This window comes from Pseudophryne corroboree, chromosome 6 (genome assembly GCF_028390025.1).
Source record: "Pseudophryne corroboree isolate aPseCor3 chromosome 6, aPseCor3.hap2, whole genome shotgun sequence".
Lineage (NCBI taxonomy): Eukaryota > Metazoa > Chordata > Amphibia > Anura > Myobatrachidae > Pseudophryne > Pseudophryne corroboree.
The window spans coordinates 810,987,097-811,012,683 of record NC_086449.1 but is presented as its reverse complement, the minus strand read 5'-3'; the positions used below and the strand labels follow the sequence as shown (position 1 = coordinate 811,012,683).

The window sequence follows — 25,587 nt, the reverse complement described above, 5'->3', positions numbered from 1 at the left end:
TACCCACCATCTGCATGAGGAGAAAGAGTAGCCTCCCAACCTCCACCAGTAACTCCACTTACCTCTTCCTACGCCGGAACTTGATCTACAGACAGCAGGTAGGGCCACTTACAAGGCTCGTCAGGCCCCATAGCTGCTACATTCACCCGGTGTCAGTCCCTAAGTGCTGAAGAAGGGGTTGGATCATGGGAGATCGGATCATGGAATCTCGGATCACTTCAGAACCAAGGTAACTTGATGGGTTTACTTGGTCATTGGTCAAGGTTGGAACTTTAGAAATGGCAGTCCGCACAGTAAGCAGTGAGCCTGTAGCCTGATGAAGTCTAGGTGCATTCATGCAAACTGGTGGTTTGCGCTGTGCCTAGGCCACTGCATTTAGTAAATGAGGCCCACTGAAGTCCATGAGGAGCTTTCACCCATATTGATATTATTCCTGCAATAATGACAGTCTTACTGAGGTATACAACTCTTTGAGGTAGAAAACGGCAGGATGGGAATACAAAACGGCTGCAATAATTTACCGTACTAAACGTTACAGCGGAGCATCTCCCTCGTAGAGACAAGAGATAATGACGGGTAAACGCCTATCCGCTTTGTTTGCAGTGAAGAATTGCTCAATCTTTCTGACTGCATTACAGAAAAAAATCAATGAAGTTATAGATATCTCAGTGCAACGCTGCAGAGGGAGAGAGATTTAATATTCTGAGTAGCATAATCTTTACCTTACGTGTCCTGCGCCAGTTTCCACAACACGCCACCATGGTTCCCGGCTATGAATTAAATTACTCGCACACCCTGGCGACGTGAAATGTGCTCAGTCTATAAATATCCATCAAGCCCCCCCTCCCCCCTACCTTCCCTCTGCATGCCATAAAAGCAGCAGACTGCAGGGGATCCCAATGCGTATAATGACCTTTCACGCATCGCGCAGCTGGAAAGCTGCACAGGTGCCGCAGCCCGTCCCGTGTGCGTATATGGAACTTACGTGATCATATATGCAGAGCCCACGTCTCTGCGACTTAGGGCCTAATTCAGACCTGATAGCAACAGCAAAAAAAATTCTCTAATGGGCAAAACCATGTGCAGTGCAGGTGGGGCAGATGTAACATGTGCAGAGAGAGTTAGATTTGGGTGGGGTGTGTTTAAACTGAAATCTAAATTGCATTGTAAAAATAAAGCAGCCAGTATTTACCCAGCACAGAAACAAAATAACCCACCCAAATCTAACTCTCTCTGCACATGTTATATCTGCCACACCTGCACTGCACATGGGGGGTAATTCAGATCTGATTGCTGGGCAGCAATTTTTGCAGCGCTGCGATCAGATAATCGTGTATTTTAGCTGTGTAAGTGTGCGATCGCATGTGTAGCAGAGCTGTACAAACAGATTTTGTGCAGTCGCTGCGCAGCCCAGAACTTACTCAGCCGCTGCGATCACATCAGCCTGTCCGGGACTAAATTTGACGTCAGGGACCCGGCTTTTAAATGCTTGGACACGCCTACGTTTTTCCAAACACTCCCTAAAAATGGTCATTTGCTACCCACAAACGCGCTCTCCCCGTCAATCTCCTTGCGATCACCCGTACGAATGGATCCTTTGCACAAACCCGTCGCTGACCGGCGACCCCCTTTGCAGCCATGCAACGCGCCTGCGCATTGCGGTGCATACGCATGCGCAGTTCGGATCTGATTGCCCGCTGTGCAAAAATGCACAGCGGGCGATCAGAGGCCCTTAAATTGGTACATTTAAGGATTCTTAATATTCAGGGTACACTCCTCATATCTTAGTAAATACTGTATACATCATAGTCTGAGAAGTAATCCAGCCAAAGTGAAGATCCATAACAAAATGGACTAACAGATGGAGCAGACTGCAGAGCAGCAAATGACACATTACAGCAAAAAACAAAGGTTCATTGTTTTCTTTATCTTTTTTGCAATTAACTGGAATAGAGCACTAAGGCAAAGTCTACACAGCTAAATCAATAGCGATCTCTCACTACATAACTCACAACTGTACACGTCAATAAACCCTACTCCATCAGTATACAGTCATTTTTATTTTATTGTTTTAATATCTGAGCATCTCTAGCATCTGTACAAATGTGAAATAGGTCTCAGACAGGAGGGCCCGGAGGCCAAGGACAGGAGGACCCGGACGTCACAGACAGGAGGGCCAGGAGGTCACAGACAGGAGGGCCAGGAGGTCACAGACAGGAGGGCCAGGAGGTCACAGACAGGAAGGCCCGGAGGTCACAGACAGGAAGGCCAGGAGGTCACAGACAGGAGGTCACAGACAGGAGGGCCAGGAGGTCACAGACAGGAAGGCCAGGAGGTCACAGACGGGAGGGCCAGGAAGTCACAGACGGGAGGGCCCGGAGGTCACAGACGGGAGGGCCCGGAGGTCACAGACGGGAGGGCCCGGAGGTCACAGACGGGAGGTTCAGGAGGTCACAGACAGGAGGGCCGGGAGGTCACAGACAGGAGGGCCGGGAGGTCACAGACAGGAGGGCCGGGAGGTCACAGACAGGAGGGCAAGGAGGTCACAGACAGGAGGACCCGGAGGTCACAGAAAGGAGGACCCGGAGGTCACAGACAGGAGGGCCAGGAGGCCACAGACAGGAGGGCCAGGGGGCCACAGACAGGAGGGCCAGGAGGCCACAGACAGGAGAGCCAGGAGGCCACAGACAGGAGAGCCAGGAGGTCACAGACAGGAGGGCCCGGAGGTCACAGACAGGAGGGCCAGGAGGCCACAGACAGGAGGGCCAGGAGGCCACAGACAGGAGAGCCAGGAGGTCACAGGCAGGAGGGCCAGGAGGTCACAGACAGGAGGACCCAGAGGGAACAGACAGGAGGGCTCGAAGAGGGCCCGGAGGTCACACACAGGAGGGCCCGGAGGTCACAGACAGGAGGGACCGGAGGTCACAGACAGGAGGGACCGGAGGGCCCGGAGGGCTAGCTGCATCACTGACCCGCCAGCATGAATGTAATGCTGCAGCTACACCTGGAGGTTTCTGACTACAGCAGTAAATGCAAAACCCAACATTACAGCACACGCAGGGGGAGAGGGGCTCCTGCAAAGAACGTGGAGTGATGGCCTCATCAGTCTCTTCATTACTCTAGCGGGACTCCTGCGCATGGGCGGCGGCCATTGCTGAGGACGGTTCTGGAGCAAGCCTCTGCCAGTGATTTCTGCCTCAGATGGGTTTAGCTGCAGGGGCCGAACTCTGGAATGCTTCATATTCCGAAGCTTGGTAATTCTGACAGCAACGCATCCCGGGATGGGTATGAAATCCCCGCAGTCGTATCCAGTCAGAATCCCAACGGATGACACTAAGTTCTTTTTACCCCACTCATACCCTTACCCACCCCTCCCGCAGAAGAGTGACCTACTGGAAGATGGCCGTGGCCTTCAGGACAGGCAGGGCCCTCATCCACTGAGACATATCAATCTGTGACCAGGCCGTGACTCTTTTCCGGGCATGATCTGGGGGTGTTGTCTGTATTTCTCATCTGGAAATGTACATAGCACAAAGCAGAACATTACCTGCTCACACTCCCGGGGACTGGCAGACTAGCAGCCTGATGAATCACTTGCGGCTTCCGCTGGTGGCTCACACAGGCCATGTTGAGACAACATCAATAAGTAATTAACTAATACAAACAAGCACTGATAGAAATAGCTACGCCAGACTGCCGGGGTCAGCGGAACAGGACAGCGCAGAGCCAGATTACGCAAGATACTGCTTTGTCTTCTCCCCCAAACCGCCTCTGCCATAACGTCTCAATCCCCCCAAACCCCACATTGTGAATAAAGCTGGCCATGAATATTTATAGCCGTGGCAGAGGAAGGGGCGAGCAACAGGATAGAAATGGAAGCTCCTCCATAATCTACACAATAAATAAAGGCGATTCACAGTCACCAGGGGACATAGTTTAGAGAGAGATAAAGTGAATGGAGATAAAGTGCCAACCAATCAGCTCCTGTCACAGGCTTGTATGAGGGATGCTTTTGCGGTCAAACCCAGGTAACCTGTAGCTACAACCAGGGGATATATATTATATGAGGGTAACCCCCAAAAACGTGTGTTTTGAGTGGATATCCCACAAATATTAATTGACTAGGTGATTCATCGCGCCCTACGGGCGCTCTTCACACCGTCGTTAGGGGCTACGCCCCGTTAACCTCTACACGCCTTTGAACATACGCAGGGCGGTAGATAACAGAATCAGAAACGCAGGGCAGTATAGAGGGCATACAGAAATGGGTTCCGGTTGAGATAAGATAGAGAGGCGTAGGGGGAGAGAAAGGGAATGTACAGAAACGCTGTGCAATCGGTAAAGGATAGGGAGAGGCAGGGTGGTAGGGAGAGGATAAAGAGAGGGAAGGTGTTAGACAGAAAATACCGTTGCAAGGGGCTACGATCCATTATCCCCTGCACGGGCTTCAGCTGTGCTATAATTGTTATTATATGGAGTATTACCTGGTTTTTTTTTAATGGCAGTGGGTAAATATTGTAAGGGGGGAGGGCGTGCGATTGTCAAGGGGGCGTAGGCCTTTGTGAGGGCGTGCAGAGTGGCTGCAGGGCACAATGAATAACAGTGTAGAGTGTAGTATATATTGCTAGTGTCTGCATTATGAAGTACCAGATGAGTAACAGCAATGCACTGTAGATAAGATACGAAGGTGCTGTGGCCACAGGTAGCAGAGCCGTTTATACACACAATGGCCACAGGTAGCAGAGCCGCTTATACACTCAATACCCACAGGTAGCAGAACCGCTTATACACACAATGGCTACAGGTAGCAGAGCCGCTTATACACACAGTGGCCACAGGTAGCAGAGCCGCTTATACACACAATACCCACAGGGGTCAGAGGCGCTTATACACACAGTGCCCACAGATAGCAGAGCCGCTTATACACACAATACTCACAGGTAGCAGAACCGCTTATACACAGAATACCCACAGGTAGCAGAACCGCTTATACATACAATACCCACAGGGGGCAGAGGCGCTTATACACACAGTGCCCACAGATAGCAGAGCCGCTTATACACACAATACCCACAGGTAGCAAAACCGCTTATACACACAATACCCACAGGTAGCAGAACCGCTTATACACACAATACCCACAGGGGGCAGAGGCGCATATACACACAGTGCCCACAGGTAGCAGAGCCGCTTATACACACAACACCCACAGGGGGCAGAGGCGCTTATACACACAGTGCCCACAGGTAGCAGAGGGGCTTATACACACAGTGCCCACAGGTAGCAGAGGCGCTTATACACACAATACCCACAGGTAGCAGAGCCGCTTATACACACAATGGCCACAGGTAGCAGAGCCGCTTATACACACAATACCCACAGGTAGCAGAGGCGCTTATACACACAGTGGCCACAGGTAGCAGAGCCGCTTATACACACAATGCCCACAGGTAGCAGAGCCACTTATACACACATTACCCACAGGTAGCAGAACCGCTTATACACACAATACCCACAGGTAGCAGAGGCGCTTATACACACAGTGGCCACAGGTAGCAGAGCCGCTTATACACACAATACCCACAGGTAGCAGAGCCACTTATACACACATTACCCACAGGTAGCAGAACCGCTTATACACACAATACCCACAGGGGCAGAGGCGCTTATACACACAGTGACCACAGGTAGCAGAGGGGCTTATACACACAATGGGCACAGGTAGCAGAGCCATATGTACACACATTACCCACAGGTAGTAGAACCGCTTATACACACAATACCCACAGGGGGCAGAGACGCTTATACACACAGTGCCCACAGCTAGCTGAGCCGCTTATACACACAATACCCCCAGGTAGCAGAGGCGCTTATACACAGTGCCCACAGGTAGCAGAGGTGCTTATACACACAATGGGCACAGGTAGCAGAGCCACGTGTACACACAATACCCACAGGTAGCAGAGCGGCTTATACACACAATACCCACAGGTAGCAAAGCCGCTTATACACACAGTGACCACAGGTAGCAGAGCCGCTTATACACACAGTGTGCACTGGTAGCAGCGCCACTTATACACAATGGGCACAGGTAGCAGTGTTGCTTATACACATAATGGCCACAGTATTAGTGTTTCTAATTAATCCAATGTCCATTGCTAGCAACTATACTCACAAAAGTTTGGGGGGTTTGAAAAGGGGGTGGGTTCAGTGAGGTTCCTATCCGTGGGAATCACTTGTAGCGGCTGTGGATGGTGATTCGAGGTGCTACGTGTGGTGGAGGGTTGGGTGTGGGAGGGGGTCCAGAGGTGTTGTGGGTGGCGGAGGGGTGGGTGCAGGGGCATGGATGGCGTAAAGGGTGCAGTGGGTGGGGGAGGTGTAGAGGGGGCGCGGATGGGGAGTGTAGTTGCTGTTGGTGGGGCCCCCTGTGGATGAAGGAGGGGGTATGGAGGTGAAGTGTGTGTGGGAGGGGCGATGTAGGGGTGTGCGTTTGGAGGTGCAGGGGGGGTGAGGTTAGGTGATGGGTTTCAGAAGTGCTGTGCTTGGGGGAGGTGTGGGATGGCACAGATGGGGGATGTAGATGTTGTGGATGGGGGAGGGGTGGATGCGGGGGAGCTGTGGATGGGGGAGGGAGACGGAGGTGGTTCGGGTGGTGGTCCAGAGGTGTTGCGGGTGGGGGAGGGGCAGGTGTGGGAGGTCCGCAGATGTGGAGGGTGCCTGTAGATAATGCGGGCGGGTAGGTGCTGTGGTTGTGGGAGTGGCGGGGGTGTTGCGGGTGGGGTACGTGATCTGGATGGGGTAGGTGTTGTGGATGTGCGGTAGCTAGGGGAGGGGCGGGTGCGGGGATGGCACGGATGGGGCAGGGGGTCCGTGGGCGCTGTGGATGAGTGAGTGGTGGGTGTGGGGTTACGGCGGTTGTAGTGGGCCAGGTGTGCTGCTGCAGTGGGTGGGGGAGGGTGCCGGTGCAGGGATACCGCAGTTGGGGTAGGGCGGTTGGTGCAGCTGCGGCGGGTAGGGGAGGGGCAGGGGAGGGGGTGCGGCGGTGGGGAAGGGGCGGGTGTGAGGATGCTGCGGGTGGGTTGGGGGGGGCGGGAGGGGGTGTGGATGGGGTCTGTAGATGCTGGTGGTGGAGGGGCAGGTGCAGGAGGCTGTGGATGAAGGAGGGGGTCTGGAGGTGCTGTGTGTGGGGGAGGGGCGATGTAGGGGGAGTTGGGGTTGCAGAGGGGGAGGTTGGGTGATGGTTTGTAGAAGTGCTGGGGGTGGGGGAGGTGTCTGTAGATGATGGGGGTGGGGGAGGTGCTGTGGGTGGGGGACAGGTGCGGAGGGGGGGCAGGGGCTGGAGCAGTGGTGGTGCGAGGCAGCTGCTGGGGTTCCGAGGGTTGGGGAGGTGGTGCGGGTGGGGGAGGGGTGGGTGCAGGATGGGGCAGTTGCGGTGGTGGTGCGGTTTGGGTGAAGGGTGCAGCAGGGGGGAGAGGTGGGTATGGGGGAGGGGCAGGGTTGCAGCGGGTGGGGGAGGGGCGGGGGGTGCTGCAGGTGTGGGAGCTACGGGTGGGGGCGTAAGTGCCGCGGGTGGGAGCGGATGTGGGGGATGCGTTGGGTGCCGCAGGGGGGGCCAGCGGGTGTTGGTGCTGTGGGTGGGGGAGGGGGCAGAGTGCCACGGGTGGTGCGGGTGTTGGTGCTGCGGGTGGGGGAGGGAATGGAGTGCCACGGGTGGTGGGTGGATGTGGTGGGTGTCGCGGGTGTTGGTGCTGCGGGTGGGAGTGCCGCGGTTGGGGGGCGAATGCGGTTGGTTTGCCTCGGCTGTTGGTGCTACCGGTGGGGGAGGGGGCAGGAGTTCCGCGGGTGGGTGGCGCGGGTGTTTGTGCTCTGGGTGGGGGAGGGGACGGGAGTGCCGCGGGTGGTGGGTGGGTGCGGCGGGTGTTTGTGCTACGGGTGGGGGCGGGAGCAGTGGCGCCACAACGTGGGTGCGGCCCGCACCCGGGTGTTACCCTCTGAGGGGTGACACCAAAGTGCCAGCTCCTGTCACAGTGCAGAAGCCAGCACTGCCCTGACCCACAATGTGCCGAAAACGGGGGGGGGGGGTGTCAGGACGTGAAGCCACGCCCCTTCCGCGAAGCCACGCCCCCTTTTCACCCGCGACCGCGGGTAAGTGACGGGTGGATGCGGCGGGGGTGGGAGGCAGATGCGGGTGGTTGCCGCGGGTGGGAGGGGGGGGGCGAGTTGTGCCGAAAAGGGGGGTCGGGACGCGAAGTCACGCCCCCTTCCGCGAAGCCACGCCCCATTTTCACCCGCGACCACGGGTAAGTGACGGGTGGATGCCGCGGGTGGGGGGCAGATGCGGGTGGTTGCCGCGGGTGGGAGGGGGGGCGAGTTGTGCCGAAAACGGGGGTCGGGACGTGAAGCCACGCCCCTTCCGCAAAGCCACTCCCCCTTTTCACCCGCGACCGCGGGTAAGTGACGGGTGGATGCCGCGGGTGGGAGAGGGAGCGAGAGCAGCTGCCAGTGCTCAGCATGTCCCCCTGAACTCTGCAGCAGCCGCTAGTCTGTGAGGCGGGTAGTGTGAGTTCCGCTCACAGTCAGCGGCTGCGGTGTCACCAGAGAGAGTGTACGGGGAGAAGGTAGACAGGGGACTGGGCGGAGATGGGGAGGGGACTGGGCGGAGAGAGGGAGGGGACTGTTCCTGGCCAGATCTGTGCCTGTGACTCCGCCCAGCGTTACGGGCACAGAGTCACAGACTTGGGCAAATATATAGGAGATAAATAGGCCCCCAAATAATCCAGATTGTCTTTCACCCATTTTGAGGATGTAAACGATATGAACTCTAACCAGTGATTTGATTGGCTTGCATGATTATTGCGCGATGTATGGTCAGCTTTAGTCTCAAAATGTGTGCGGACCCAGTGGCGTCACAAGGTGCACCACTGGGGTGAACCGCATCCGGGTGTCACCCGCCATGGGCTGACCCCAAAGTGCTGGCTCAGTGACAGGAACTGGGGGCTGCACTGTAACAGTCTTCCAGGGCCGGCCGCATCTCCTGAACCCCCGGAGTGACGAAAACGAAGGTTTAGGCCCTTAGCCCCGCCCCTCCCACGGAGCCCTGTCCCCACCACATGAAGCTACGCCCCTTTTGTGACCGCGGTCGCACCGGGTGAAAGTTAGGCCTCTGTGCGGACCCTCTTGTGTATGGTTCTAAGTCATCAGCATGTTTTGGTTTTGTCAAAACCACCCTCAAGTGTTTTGGTTCAGACTCCGTTCTTGGTTCGGTTAAAAAGTGATAATCATTGTTAAAAACTGATAAAAAAAAATATCGAGAAATATCGAGAAATACTGCTAAAATGATGTCATTTTTGCAATTAAGAAAATGAAATCTGTATTAAAATCCTAATTCCGAACCATAGGAATATCTGATCCCAGACTCGGTTCAGATCGGATCTCCTTGGACCAGGTTTTGATTTGGTTAGGATCCACAAAATTTGCGTGGATTCAGATTTCTAGATAACCGAATTGCATATCTCTACTTTAATCAGACATCGGGGGTCATTCCGAGTTGATCGTAGCTGTGCTAAATTTACACTGACATGCGGGGGGGACGCCCAGCACAGGCCTAGTTAGCCCCGCATGTCAGTGCCGACCCAACCCCGCAGAAGTGCAAAGGCATCGCACAGCGGTGATGCCTTTGCACTTCAAGAGTAGCTCCCAACCAGCGCAGCTTTAGCGTGCTGGCCGGGAGCTACTCATCGCTCTCCGGCCCGCAGCGGCTGCGTGTGTCGTCACGCAGCCGCCACGGCCCGCCCCCCCCCCCCCCCCCCCCCCAACGGTCCGGCCACGCCTGTATTGGCCGGACCACTCCTCCTAAACAGCGGCTTAATGCCGCCTTCCAGCCCCCTCCCGCCCAGCGACCGCCTCTGTCTCAGAGGCGATCGCTAGGCAACAACGGCTGCCATGCGCCGGTGCACGGCGCAGTTCCGACCCTATCGCTGCGCTGTGACAAACTGCAGCGAGCGATCGGGTCGGAATGACCCCCGTTGTCGTATTCCCTGAGAGAACCGACATTCCGGAGCGGTACTGGGAGGAAAATGGCGTCCAGGTGCTGCAGGAATGGTCAATGGTCTATGCGGGATGCACTACATTGGAAAGCAGAGCCGCCGGGACACCATCCGAGCAATTCATAATATCTTGCCCTCTCCCAGCTTTGACTGACTGGCGTCTGAATTCTGCTCTGTTTTATTTCTGCTGAATCACATCTATGTGCAACAATTCTGTCGGCGTCCTAAAACATTGCAGGAAATACAGTGGCGGCATGTACTGTGGGGTCGCCTCAGACATTCCCTCCATTTTGTAATTCTACCAGTACAATATATATCACTGGAAAGTTGTTCAATTTTTTTTTACCAATTGAAGAAAGAAACAATATGGTCTCCCTGCAAAATATCGTATCATATAATATTCTAACCCATCAGGTATTAGCATGTATTAGTCTGTCCTACTTAAACCGATGAATGGCGAAATCTGATTTGTTGCCATGGGTTACAGCAAGTGAAGGCTTTTTATACCATGTTAGAAAATTAGAGGTCTATGTACTGCAACTTCTCCACAGGCTCACTTCTCCACTCTTATCACTGCTTCATAAATAGACCCCTGTGTTTGAAAAATGACAGTTAGAAGCTAATAGGTGTCTATTCATGAAGCAGTGATAAGAGTGGAGAAGTGAGCCAGTGGAGAAGTTGCCTACGGCAACCAATCAGCATTGAAGTAACATTTATAATTTGCATACTATACAACTGTACGGAGCAGCTGATTGGTTGCCATGGACAACTTCTCCACAGGCTCACTTCGCCACTCTTTTCACAGCTTCATGTATAGACCCCAGGTTGGTTGGTAGTTTATCTCCAAGGCTTAGTACATAGACCCCTTATCCTCTATATGCTGTAAGTAGTTTTAACATCGTATCCTGTTCAGTAAGATAATACTTTGCTTGTTCATGAATACTGTATTTGTAATTGTGCCTCGTGCCTCTCTTTCATGTGAGTCTGTGTTACATTGGGGCAACACAGCCTCATAACAAATACACAGTATACACAACTGATCATGCGTGGATTGTTTACAGGAGAGCCGCTCAGACATTACTGGGAACATCACTCAGGGGGTCATAGACACACACACACAACACTGCGCAGTACCTGTGTTGTATCCTCTGCCGAGAGCCGGCCACGGCCGGTGGTTCTTCCACAGATTTCCAAGGTACCAGTCACTCTGGTTCTCCACCAGCCCGAGAACTTGCTGCCCTAAAAGCCAGAGAGTACATAGTGTTATTGTGTTATCTGTGTGTTACAGACAATACCCGCTGATAGTGTTAGTGTTATCTGTGTGTTACAGACATTACCCACTGATAGTGTTATTGTGTTATCTGTATGTTACAGACATTACCCGCTGATAGTATTATATGTATGTTACAGACATTACCCACTGATAGTGTTATTGTGTTATCTGTGTGTTACAGACATTACCCACTGATAGTGTTATTGTGTTATCTGTATGTTACAGACAATACCCGCTGATAGTATTATATGTATGTTACAGACATTACCCACTGATAGTGTTATTGTGTTATCTGTGTGTTACAGACATTACCCACTGATAGTGTTATTGTGTTATCTGTATGTTACAGACATTACCCGCTGATAGTGTTATTGTGTTATCTGTGTGTTACAGTCAATACCCGCTGATAGTGTTATTGTGTTATATGTATGTTACAGACAATACCCGCTGATAGTGTTATTGTGTTATATGTATGTTACAGACAATACCCGCTGATAGTGTTATTGTGTTATATGTATGTTACAGACAATACCCGCTGATAGTGTTATTGTGTTATATGTATGTTACAGACAATACCTGCTGGTAGTGTTATTGTGTTATCTGTGTTACAGACAATACCCGCTGATAGTGTTAGTGTTATCTGTGTGTTACAGACAATACCCGCTGATAGTGTTATTGTGTTATCTGTATGTTACAGACATTACCCGCTGATAGTGTTATTGTGTTATATGTATGTTACAGACAATACCCGCTGATAGTGTTATTGTGTTATCTGTATGTTACAGACATTACCCGCTGATAGTGTTATTGTGTTATCTGTGTGTTACAGTCAATACCCGCTGATAGAGTTATTGTGTTATATGTATGTTACAGACAATACCCGCTGATAGTGTTATTGTGTTATATGTATGTTACAGACAATACCTGCTGGTAGTGTTATTGTGTTATCTGTGTTACAGACAATACCCGCTGATAGTGTTATTGTGTTATATGTATGTTACAGACATTACCCGCTGGTAGTGTTATTGTGTTATCTGTGTTACAGACAATACCCGCTGATAGTGTTATTGTGTTATATGTATGTTACAGACAATACCCGCTGATAGTGTTATTGTGTTATCTGTGTGTTATAGACGTTACCCGCTGATAGTGTTATTGTGTTATCTGTGTGTTACAGACAATACCCGCTGATAGTGTTATTGTATTATATGTATGTTACAGACAATACCCGCTGATAGTGTTATTGTGTTATATGTATGTTACAGACAATACCCGCTGATAGTGTTATTGTGTTATATGTATGTTACAGACAATACCCGCTGATAGTATTATTGTGTTATCTGTGTGTTATAGACGTTACCCGCTGATAGTGTTATTGTGTTATCTGTGTGTTACAGACAATACCCGCTGATAGTATTATTGTGTTATATGTATGTTACAGACAATACCCGCTGATAGTGTTATTGTGTTATCTGTGTGTTACAGACAATACCCGCTGATAGTGTTATTGTGTTATATGTATGTTACAGACATTACCCGCTGATAGTGTTATTGTGTTATATGTATGTTACAGACAATACCCGCTGATAGTGTTATTGTGTTATTATATGTATGTTACAGACAATACCCGCTGATAGTGTTATTGTGTTATATGTATGTTACAGACAATACCCGCTGATAGTGTTATTGTGTTATATGTATGTTACAGACAATACCCGCTGATAGTGTTATTGTGTTATCTGTGTGTTACAGACAATACCCGCTGATAGTATTATTGTGTTATATGTATGTTACAGACAATACCCGCTGATAGTGTTACTGTGTTATTATATGTATGTTACAGACAATACCCGCTGATAGTATTATATGTATGTTACAGACAATACCCGCTGATAGTGTTATTGTGTTATATGTATGTTACAGACAATACCCGCTGATAGTGTTATTGTGTTATATGTATGTTACAGACAATACCCGCTGATAGTGTTACTGTGTTATTATATGTATGTTACAGACAATACCCGCTGATAGTGTTATATGTATGTTACAGACAATGGCCCTCATTCCGAGTTGATCGCTCGCAAGGCGATTTTAGCAGAGTTACACACGCTAAGCCGCCGCCTACTGGGAGTGAATCTTAGCTTCTTAAAATTGCGACCGATGTATTCGCAATATTGCGATTACTAACTACTTAGCAGTTTCAGAGTAGCTTCAGACTTACTCTGCCTGTGCGATCAGTTCAGTGCTTGTCGTTCCTGGTTTGACGTCACAAACACACCCAGCGTTCGCCCAGACACTCCCCCGTTTCCCCGGCCACTCCTGCGTTTTTTCCGGAAACGGTAGCGTTTTTTCCCGCACGCCCATAAAACGGCCTGTTTCCGCCCAGTAACACCCATTTCCTGTCAATCACATTACGATCGCCGGAGCGATGAAAAAGCCGTGAGTAAAAATACTATCTCCATTGTAAAATTACTTGGCGCAGTCGCAGTGCGAATATTGCGCATGCGTACTAAGCGGAATTTCACTGCGATGCGATGAAAAATACCGAGCGATCAACTCGGAATGAGGGCCAATACCCGCTGATAGTGTTATATGTATGTTACAGACAATACCCGCTGATAGTGTTATTGTGTTATATGTATGTTACAGACAATACCCACTGATAGTGTTATTGTGTTATCTGTGTGTTACAGACAATACCCGCTGATAGTGTTATATGTATGTTACAGACAATACCCGCTGATTTACCACTAGATAATGAGGGAAATATCTATTGCCACAGTATTACACAAACGATGTTGGATTTGCAATGCACAGCACATCTGGATAACCAGTGTTTTCTCTAAACACATTTTTCATAATCAGGAACCATAGGGAGACACAGGGCCTAGCGCTGGTGTCCACGTAGCTGGAAGATTTGTGCTTCTGAGCGCGCAACAAAATACCCTACAACTTATATTGCGTATGCAATCAGGGCCATCTTAATGTAGAGGCACACTGGGCAACTGCCCAAGGCCACACAATTCTAGGGGCCATACAGCAAGGGCGGGTGGTGGTCACACAATCAGAGTGGCTAGGCAGCCAGACAGTGAAGAGCTGATTGGTTGGTCCTATCTCCAAAGATGTTGCACTATCTACATAAATGTGTGTCGGCTGTGGGATGGAGTTGTATACCTGATGCTGTGACTGCTTCATATTGTACCGCAACTGTAACCCAGAGCCGTAACTAGGTATGTGCCGATGGTGCATTGCCCACAGCGCAAATGCACTGAGGCGCACCATCGGGCAACACACCCGCAGGGCCGCAATCTCCAGACTCCCTGTGTGCCACTGGCGGCGCCGCCTGTGTCCAGCCTGCGGCGCCGCCTGTGTCCCGACTCCCGCTGGTGGTGCCCCCTGCCCTGTGTGCCGCCGGCGGCGCCACCTGTGTTCAGCGTGCAGCGCCGCCTGTGTCCCGTCCCAACTACTATCAGCCCGTCTGAAGAATTTCAACTATACTTTGGTTGCCTGGCAGCGGGATGTTTAAACAGGAAGAGACATCACAGTCATTGCCTGCGGCACAGCAGCGGACGGACCTGATACTACACTGCCTTTATTATGAGGTATAACGAATCAGCATGTGCATTAGGGGTAAGGGCGATTAGCACCTCCCCTAATGTAATGGCCCATTTACGGTAAGGCGCCCCCCTTTCCTCCTTTCCAATGTGATCAAGAATGGGTTGCTTAGCAACCGAATAGACACTGTTCAACTTCCGCTGATTTCAGCGGAAGTACGACCATCAGGAAGAATACAGTGATTGGCTGAGAGGCCGTTACCAGACCTGTAAAACCATGGGGAATACCCAGACTTTCAATATTGGAAGTGACCAAGCCCGCTGGACGGGTGAAATACGGTTTCCATTCCACACACTATCAGAGGACCAGGGATATCAGGAGCAACCTCATGCATCTTCCACTCTGACTGACCCAGGGACCTGAGCAGTTCCGGTATTCCTTCTATATCGTGCACCTTACCGAGTGCAGTAATTGACGTATATTATTGTGCACCTTACCTAATGTAACAATCTGACACATTGATACCTGTCTTTGTTGGATAAAAGGAATATGGGGACGCTGTCTGCCGTAATGTGTAAAAAGGGACTCTATCTGGTGTAGTGGCGCTACTGTGCAGCGTAATTTGAATAATGGAGACTACTATGCACCGTAGTATGAATTGCTATTATTTTGTAGCCACGCCCCTTCCCTATGAAGCCACACCCCTATATATATTTTGACGCGCCTGCGGCGCGCACTGGCCCTATCTTGCATAGGAAGGGGGGGCGCGAATACTGTCTCTTGCACACAGCGCTAAAATACCTTGTTACGGCACTGCTGTAACCTGCTGTGATATATAGGCTTACCATAACATCCCTTTAACCCAGGATGCTCATGGATTATACAGGTTCTGTGGTTGATTAAAAGCAGGTGAAATACAGGCTGGAAGTCAGCCAGCCACAGAACCTGTGTAATTCATGAGTGTCCCGGTTTAAAGGGACGGTATTGTCAGCCTAGTGATATAAGACCTGACACTTGCTATGCCCTGGCCTGCCAAGCTGCGGTTAACGAACCGCCCACTGTTTTACTGTACTGCTGGACCTGGTTCTTCCCATGTAGTCACACTTAATGGTATTTATGGTTTTAGAGAATATCATATAAAAAACAGGGATAAAAAAAATCACACACACATCAGGCCCACATGCTGTCATCGGCCTGAAGAACCCGTATGTACTAAGGCCCTCATTCCGAGTTGATCGCTCGCTAGCTACTTTTAGCAGCCGTGCAAACGCACAGTCGCCGCCCACGGGGGAGTGTATTTTCGCTCTGCCAGTGTGCGAACGCGTGTGCAGTCAAGCGGTCCGAAAACGTTTTTTGCAGTTTCAGAGTAGCTCTGGACTTACTCAGCCGCTGCGATCACATCAGCCTGCCCGGTCTCGAAATTGACGTCAGACACCCACCCTGTAAACGCCTGGACATGCCTGCATTTTTCCAAACAGTCCCAGAAAACGGTCAGTTGACACCCACAAACGCCTTCTTCCTGTCAATCTCCTTGCGATCGGCTGTGCGAATGGAATCTTCGTGAAATCCAACGTCCAGCACCAATCCTCTGTGTACCTGCATGATGCACCTGCGCATTGCGATGCATTCGCATGCGAAGTTTTGCCGCTTTTTTACCTGATCGCTGCGCTGCGAAAATCGGCAGCAAGCGATCAACTCGGAATGACCCCCTAAGAGCCCTGCACATTCGTAACACACAACTTGCTGTCTCATTAACGAGACATCGGGAAACAATCTTTTTTTTTTCATTTATTGATATGCTACGGTAATTGAGTATTTTAACACATTGCGGCCTAAGGCATTTCCTTAATTGCTTTGACTCTGGTTCGGCCCTTCTTCCCACCCCAGTGATATTACCCATCACTGCTGCAGCTCAGATGGATTCTAATGCATTTAATTACTGCATTAACCCGACTGTCATATCCATTCCACAAATCAATCCACCACATTTCATTCCCACGTAGTTGAATAGTGACGGCCCATGAAATAACAGTCCGTGGCATAGATTAAATATATATACGTTTGCAAATTTCCATGCAATGAGCCTAATTCAGATCCGATCGCTGTTGTGCGAAATCGCACAGCGGCCGATTATCGAATGACAGCGCATGCGTACGGATCGTAACGCGCAGGCGCGAAGCCAAACTGCGAAAAAAAATCCTGCATTTTTTATCGCTAGGCGAACGCAGGTTGATTGACAGGAAAAGGACGTTTGTGGGTGGTAACGGGCTGTATTCTGGGAGTGTCTGGAAAAACGCAGGTGTACCCAAGCGGTTTCCGGGCAGGTGTGTGACGTCAGCTCCGGTCCCCGATCACCCTGTTTGTATGGCACTGTAGGAGTAAGTCCTGGGCTGCGCACAGACTGGAAAAATCATTAGATGATGAGTGAGTTGCGAACGGATTTGCAGATGTCTGCTGTCTGACGAAGTTTTCGCACGGCGTACGCATGCGTTTGCACGGAGCGGGTTTTCAGTCTTTATGGGCGGCCGCTATATGATCACAGACCTCTGCAAAAACACACACAGCGATCACACACACAGCGATCATGTCTGAATTAGGCCCAATGTTTCCTAAAAAGGATAAAATATGGTGGTATGAAGTTATGGAGTGATGGAAGTCCTTGGGTGAGAGACCTCTGTTATGCTACTCAAGGTGACAATTACTCATGTTCCTGATGGAGGGTTGTACATACATCTCTACTACCGCTGGGAATTTAGGGGCCTATTTATGAAACTTCCATAAAGCTTAGAAAATGTAGCATCCTTCTTTGCTGCACTATGGTAAATAGGAATGCTTTTTTGGGGGCTATGCATTAAAGAGAAGACACTCCGAATAGAGCCCATGTCAGCTAATGCTTAAAAGCAACGCTTGATAAATAAGCCCCTTTAAACTATAAACAACCGCGATCACTGCTATTAGTGATAGGATGCATCCAGTTATCTCATATGGTTGGGGCGCTGCAGCTTTGTACCAGCACGGGGGAGTGTGGTCACTGCACTGTAAAACACATCACCTACTCTTCCCGTAGACGCGGTGAAACGTACGTTGGAGATACCCAGCAATTCCCTTTATGTGCTCCCTGTCACACTCTCCCTGGTAAACAAGTTTATTTTGTTTAAGCACTGCCTGTGATCCGTCTGTCCGAGGCCGTTAGATTAACGAGGAGCGATGGTACCCAGCAGGCCCCGGACCGTATTCCGCAGCGTCAATTCCCAGCATTGCTGGGATGAGTTATTCTCATCTCCGCTACCTGTCGCCCTTAATGCCATCCTGTTCCTCTGGCTTTGTCCTTAACCTTCACAACTTCCCACTGTCCCTTCCTGAAGGAGTTTATTTAGTTTAAATGCGGAGACAGCCTGTGGTACAATGGAAGCGCGCGTCTCAAATAATCACTTCTGATTTATTAATTCCAATTTGTCTTTACACTGTTCTACTTTCTCATTTCCGTACAACCTGTTTGGGAGAAACAATGTTATGTTGTGCCAGGTTCATTTACTGCCTTCTCTTGTTTATCGAAAGTGCCAAGCAGTAGATGATACCCACAAGATTGGACTATCATGACGTCACATTGCAAAATGAGAGGCGAAGCTCAAGGCAGCCTCGTGGAAAAAATGCGGCTGCAGATGCTGGAGGATCGAAAAGACAATCCCCGAGGTAAGAGCTGTGTGGTGGTGGTGGCATGTTTGAGTGCCGGTTGAAGAGAGCTGCCTGAGATCCGGCAGGGGGGGGGGCTGTCTCAGAGCCGGTGGAGGGGCTGCCATAGAAGGGTCTGCCTTAGAGCAGGTGTGGGGCTGCCGGGACCATCAAGAGAACATTCCAGGTGGCAGATTTTTGGGCTGCAGGGTGCAGTTCCATGCATGCCAAATGCAGATGCCATGTGGCAACGGCGGTGCACTGCAGACCCCGAGGCCCTGCGTCTCAGGTAGCCGCACTGCTAGCCCACCTCTAGTTTGGGGCCTGCAGGCAGCCACGTCCATTCTGTGACACAGGCATGCCCCTCCATGATATGGCCACGATCTCAAACAGCATGACAGCAGTGTAGGGGAACACTGACTAAAGGCATAGTTGCCTACCCGCCTGCATCCTGCAGGAGGCTCCTGTTTCAGTCATAAATCTCCTTCTGCTCTGCTTTGTAGGTCACATCTCCCGGTTTCTTTAGATCAGTGATCATCAACCTGTTGCTCGCAAGCTACCGGGAGCTCTCTGTAGTATTTTCGGTAGCTCGCAGAGCGCACATGCTCGGGAAGCCACTGGCACTCTTCCTTTCATTTATAATATGGTGCCGGTCGTCAGCCAATCAGAGCTCGCGGACCGGCAGTGGCGGCACCTGATTGGCTGCTGGACCGCGAGCTTTGATTGGCTCACTTACCGGCGGCATATTACAAATGCACACCACAGACTCACGGTCTCACCCTCACCGCTCTCTGGACTTCACAGGAGAGGCACGCGCTGCGCTCTCCTCCCTTTCCGTCCCTCATACAGGAGAAGCAGCACCAGCGGCGGTTGTAGAAGCCAGCAGCGGTGAGCACTGTGTGGGGTACTGTATCTGACACTGCGGGGGGCATTGTATCTGGCACTGTGGTGGGCATTGTATCTGGCACTGCGGGGGGCATTGTATCTGGCACTGGTGGGGGCACTGTATCTGGCACTGCGGGGGGCACTGTATCTGGCACTGCGGGGGGCACTCTATCTGGCACTGATGGGGGCATTGTGTCTGGCACTGCATGGGGCATTGTATCTGGTACTGCTGGGGGAAATACGTGATCTGTCACTATACTGAGGACATTACTTGTTCGAGCACTACTGTGGGCATTATGTGTAAGTAATATATAGTTGTGAGGCCACACTCACTTTCACAGTAGAGGGCATTGGGGGATGGGGGGGCACTTTGAGAAATCTCAATCAGGGTACAAGTAGGCTTGGAGTCGGCCCTGGGCATTATTTGTGGCACTACTGTGGGTATTACATACTACTGTAGCCGTTCTATACACACCTTCCGCACATATGGATTATCCGCCCTATGCAACAAGCACGCAGCAGAAGGAACAATTATGTTATTAGACAGTATTTATTTTTCAAAAATGTTAGTAGCTCTTTCAGAGGTTTCATTTTTCTCACGTAGCTCACACCCCAATTAAGGACCACTGCTTTAGAATCTGCCAGGGGTGACACTAAGGAGTTTCTTTGCAAGAACAGTGATTTGCTGTAGCTGCTCAGGAGTCACTGCTGACGACTCTCATTATCCCCCCTTGTGTGACCCCAGAGAGGAGAGAGAGAGACAGCAACACATGATCACACACAGGGGGGTAAATTTACTAAGATTCGTATTTTCCCATTTGAGGTCAAAGTTTAATCACGAATGACATCGAAAGTGTAAATATGCAACTTTTTGAATTGATTACGACTAATTTACTAAGCTGCCGTATTTTGCATTTTCGGGTTTTCCGATGTCGATGTCATTCGTTTTTTTGGCAGTGTTTTACGTGAGTGACTTGTAAAACACTGCCGACTTAAATACAATGAATCTCGGCCGGATCTGAGAGATCCGTGCTGGGCTTCATTGTGCAGCTTGTTAAAAAAAATAAAAATGTTTAAATGTAAAAAAAAAATTGCGTGGGGTCCCCCCTCCTAAGGCAAACCAGCCTCGGGCTCTTTGAGCCGATCCTGGTTGCAGAAATATGGGGAAAAAATGGACAGGGGTTCCCCCATATTTAAGCAACCAGCATCGGGCTCTGCGCCTGGTCCTGGTTCCAAAAATACGGGGAACAAAAAGAGTAGGGGTCCCCCGTATTTTTTAAACCAGCACCGGGCTCCACTAGCTGGACAGATAATGCCACAGCCGGGGGTCACTTTTATACAGTGCCTTGCGACCGTGGCATCAAATATCCAACTAGTCACCCCTGGCCGGGGTACCCTGGGGGAGTGGGGACCCCTTCAATCAAGGGGTCCCCCCCCCAGCCACCCAAGGGCCAGGGGTGAAGCCCGAGGCTGTCCCCCCCCATCCAATGGGCTGCAGATGGGGGGCTGATAGCCTTTGTTCAAAGTGTTTGATATTGTTTTTAGTAGCAGTACTACAAGGCCCAGCAAGCCTCCCCCGCAAGCTGGTACTTGGAGAACCACAAGTACCAGCATGCGGCGGAAAAATGGGCCCGCTGGTACCTGTAGTACTACTACTAAAAAAAATACCCCAATAAAGACAACACACACACACCTTGAAAGTATAACTTTAATACATCCATCCACACCTCCATATACACATACTTACCTTATGTTCCCACGCAGGTCGGTCCTCTTCTCTAGTAGAATCCATGGTGTACCTGTAGAAAAAATTATACTCACATAATCCATGGTTAAAGGCTCCTCTGCTTGTAATCCTTTTGTAATCCACGTACTTGAAAAAATAAAGAAAAACGGACACCCGACCACGAACTGAAAGGGGACCCATGTTTTCACATGGGCCCCCTTTCCCCGAATGCCAGAAACCCACTCTGACTGATGTCTAAGTGGGTTTCTTCAGCCAATCAGGGAGCGCCACGTTGTGGCACCCTCCTGATCGGCTGTGTGCTCCTGTACTGTATGACAGGCGGCACACGGCAGTGTTACAATGTAGCGCCTATGCGCTCCATTGTAACCAATGGTGGGAACTTTCAGGTCAGCGGTGAGGTCACTTTCGGTCAACCGCTGACCTGAAAGTTCCCACCATTGGTTACAATGGAGCGCATAGGCGCTACATTGTAACACTGCCGTGTGCCGCCTGTCATACAGTACAGAAGCACACAGCCGATCAGGAGGGTGCCACAACGTGGCGCTCCCTGATTGGCTGAAGAAACCCACTTAGACATCAGTCAGAGTGGGTTTCTGGCATTCGGGGAAAGGGGGCCCATGTGAAAACATGGGTCCCCTTTCAGTTCGTGGTCGGGTGTCCGTTTTTTTTATTTTTTCAAGTACGTGGATTACAAAAGGATTACAAGCAGAGGAGCCTTCAACCATGGATTATGTGAGTATAATTTTTTCTACAGGTACACCATGGATTCTACTGGAGAAGAGGACCGACCTGCGTGGGAACATAAGGTAAGTATGTGTATATGGAGGTGTGGATGGATGTATTAAAGTTATACTTTCAAGGTGTGTGTGTGTTGTCTTTATTGGGGTATTTTTTTAGTAGTAGTACTACAGGTACCAGCGGGCCCATTTTTCAGCCGCATGCTGGTACTTGTGGTTCTCCAAGTACCAGCTTGCGGGGGAGGCTTGCTGGGCCTTGTAGTACTGCTACTTAAAAACAATATCAAACACTTTGAACAAAGGCTATCAGCCCCCCATCCGCAGCCCATTGGATGGGGGGGACAGCCTCGGGCTTCACCCCTGGCCCTTGGGTGGCTGGGGGGGGGGACCCCTTGATTGAAGGGGTCTCCACTCCCCCAGGGTACCCCGGCCAGGGGTGACTAGTTGGATATTTGATGCCACGGCCGCAAGGCACTGTATAAAAGTGACCCCCGGCTGTGGCATTATCTGTCCAGCTAGTGGAGCCCGGTGCTGGTTTCAAAAATACGGGGGACCCCTACTCTTTTTGTTCCCCGTATTTTTGGAACCAGGACCAGGCGCAGAGCCCGATGCTGGTTGCTTAAATATGGGGGAACCCCTGTCCATTTTTTCCCCATATTTCGGCAACCAGGATCGGCTCAAAGAGCCCGAGGCTGGTTTGCCTTAGGAGGGGGGACCCCACGCAATTTTTTTACTGAAAATTTAGAACATTTCCCCCCCCTTCCCACTGAAAAACATGCACGGATCTCATGGATCCGTGCATGCCTATACAAACACGGGATAAAAAAGCAGGTCTGTTTTTTTTTAGCACTTTTTCACGATTTGTATTTTATCACGGCAGTGTTTGGCTATTGTCGGCAGTGTTTGTGTTTTGCACTTTTTAGTAAATGACCGATTTCTACCAAATTGCAGGCGTATTTGACCGATGGTGTATTGATTCGTGATTTTTTCCTAGGACTTCCAAAATATTACGAATGCCCTCATCACTGCCGTGATTTTTGCTTAGTAAATTACAGAGATGACACTTTGAAGAAAAAACGGCATCTCGGTCAAAATCGGGACCTTAGTAAATATACCCCAGGGTCTTATGTGTGCTGGGTGTGTGTACTCATCCATAGAGTTCTGCTGCTGCAGCTAGTGAGCTTTTATGGTAAGAATTTTTGTTAGTAATGTATCTTTAGTTGATGAAGAATTCACACAAGGTCAAATTGCATAAGCATCACATTTACCATAAATTTTGTGCCGAGTAAGAAGAAAATAAATATATTGTTACTAATGTTATACAGAAATATCTTGCAACAAAAAGCATTTAAGCATAGACACGCCCTTTTGTGGAACTAGACACGCCGTTTGGGCAGAGTATGACACGCCCCCACTTTGCGTGGTACATCCTACTGTAAACTCCCTGATTCTAGTTTTCAAAAGTAGGCAAGTATGACTAAAGGCCTATCAGTCAAGGAAGTGGTTAGTACATGGGGCCTAATTCAGACCCGGTCGCTGCAGCGACAGCAGACTGAAGCCCTGTGCCATGTAAAGGCATCTCACTTGTGTGTTTGCCTCTGCCGAGGCGGTCACCGGGCCTGGATTGGGTATTGTGGCGGTGTTGGGGGGGGGGGGGGGGGGGCGGACCATTTGTGGGGAGGGCTGCTGCGGCCAGAAACATGGTGCGGCCATAAACATGGCTGCAACGTCAGGGAGCTACTCGGCAGGTGCGAAAGAATCGCTGCTGTGCGATGCTTTTGCACGTTTGCAGGGGGGAGGTGGGGGGTAAGTCCTGGCATGCGGGGCGGTCTAGCCCTGTGCTGGGCGTCCCCCTGCGTGCCTAATATTTTGATCATAGATATGCGTTTTTCCCACATCTACGGTCAGGTCTGAATTAGGCCCATGGTGAGTAGCCAGGGCTGGTGCAAGGTTTCTCAGCAAATTTCCCTAGGCAAATCCTTAGCCTACTGCCCCACCCCCGCCACCACCAATACCCACTTTCCAGGCTCTCAAGTAAAAGTATGGAGATTGCATCATATAAATTCCACGGGCGTAGTATGAGTGACAGCTGGTCAGCATACCGACGCTGGGATCCCCGCAGCGGAATCCCGGCGGGGGGTGGCGAGTGCAGCATGCCCCTTGCGGTCGCCATGGGTTCTATTCCTATTCTATGAGTGTGGTGGACACCCACAAGAGGGTGTCCCTGTTGTTTGGCATGCCAACAGTCGGGATTGTGAGGGTGCGGGATTTAGGGGGAGGTAACATAACTACATCCCAAGTTCCACAGCCACAACCTGCATCGAGTACAGAGACATCCTTAATTTTGTGATAGGCAGAGCCTAGATCCAGGTGCCCTAGGCAGCTGCCTAATGGTAGAACCGGATCTGTGAGTAACTGCAATTATATATGGAAACAATTAATTAATTACCTGGAATATCCTTTAATAAAGCAATCATCTCAATCCTAAAATGACATTTGCTGATATCATACACGTCATAATAAAAGATATACCTATGTGGGGCAGACATATATATAGATTGATAGTCTGCTGCCATTTGGGATGAGGAGGGGGCGGTGACGGCTGCCGTTTCCCAAAACGGAGACGGGTCGCCTCCGTTTTGGAGGAGTGTTGGGGCCCTACGGTCAGCATGCCGACCAAACGGGACTATTCCCACTTGTGGGTGTCCACGACCCCATAGAGTGGGAATAGAACCCGGTCGCCACTGAGCCCACAAGGGGCTTGTTGCGCTCGCCCCCCCGCTGCAGGGAGGCCTGCAGAAGTACAGATGGAGCCTCGCTCATCTAAGCTTCTCTGCTGCACCTAGGTGCACCAAGGCTTATTAGCATAAGCCTTTCATCTATCGTTCTCAGCTGCAATATAATACAGAGAGAACAATACAGCAGGGGATTAAGGGGGTCATTCCGAGTCCATCGTAGCCGTGCTAAATTTAGCACAGCTACGATCAGGCACTCAGCCATGCGGGGGGATGCCCAGCACAGGGCAAATCCCCCCCCCCCCCGCAGAAATGCAAAAGCATCGCACAGTGGCGATGCTTTTGCACCTCAGGAGGTACTCCCGGCCAGCGCAGCTCCTGCGGCTGGCCGTGAGAACCTCTTCGCTGCCCCGGCCCACCCCCCCAACGGTCCGGCCACGCCTGCGTTGGCCGGACTGCACCCCCTAAACAGCGGCTTTATGCCGCCGTCCATCCACCTCCCGCCCAGCGACCGCCTCTGCTTCAGAGGAGATCTCTAGGCAACGCTGGTTGGCATGCGCCGGCGCACTGCGGCACCGGCGCAGTTCCGACCTGATCGCTGCGATAAACTGCAGCGAGTCATGCATACCACACCCCTTCTAACTATCCCATCTCCTGTCCCCACAGTTAAATGACGATCAAAACAGTAAATCAAACTAGAACTTTTAAGGTCACATCTTAATTCACCCAGATGTAGATGGAACCCTTTATTCTCTGGCTGAAGACGCGAGTACACAAAATCTGTTTCAAGTACTTTTTTTTTTACTTTTTTTTTATTGCATATGTATTTCTTATATTATACTTGCTTTATCCATTTTTACAGAATGAAGTAGCATTAATCTACAGTCCCACGTTCTGCGCTTTAACAAACAGCACATATATACTCTCCGACAATGGT

General features: G+C 50.5%; 1 protein-coding gene and 1 long non-coding RNA gene across 3 annotated transcripts in view; one reads left to right on the top strand and one right to left on the bottom strand.

Moving 5' to 3' along the window:
* The window catches only part of LARGE1 (LARGE xylosyl- and glucuronyltransferase 1), a 464,898-nt gene that overhangs the window by 67,052 nt on the left and 372,259 nt on the right, over positions 1 to 25,587 (bottom strand). For both annotated transcript variants that reach the window (XM_063929035.1, XM_063929036.1), the window contains exon 7: positions 11,181 to 11,285. In XM_063929035.1, coding sequence (XP_063785105.1) covers positions 11,181 to 11,285 — 105 coding nt within the window. The remainder of the gene's footprint in view (positions 1 to 11,180; positions 11,286 to 25,587) is intronic.
* On the top strand, positions 8,498 to 25,586 carry LOC134933660 (uncharacterized). Its single transcript, XR_010179751.1, has 3 exons — positions 8,498 to 8,618; positions 18,433 to 18,567; positions 25,513 to 25,586. It is a non-coding gene; the product is annotated as an uncharacterized LOC134933660 (long non-coding RNA).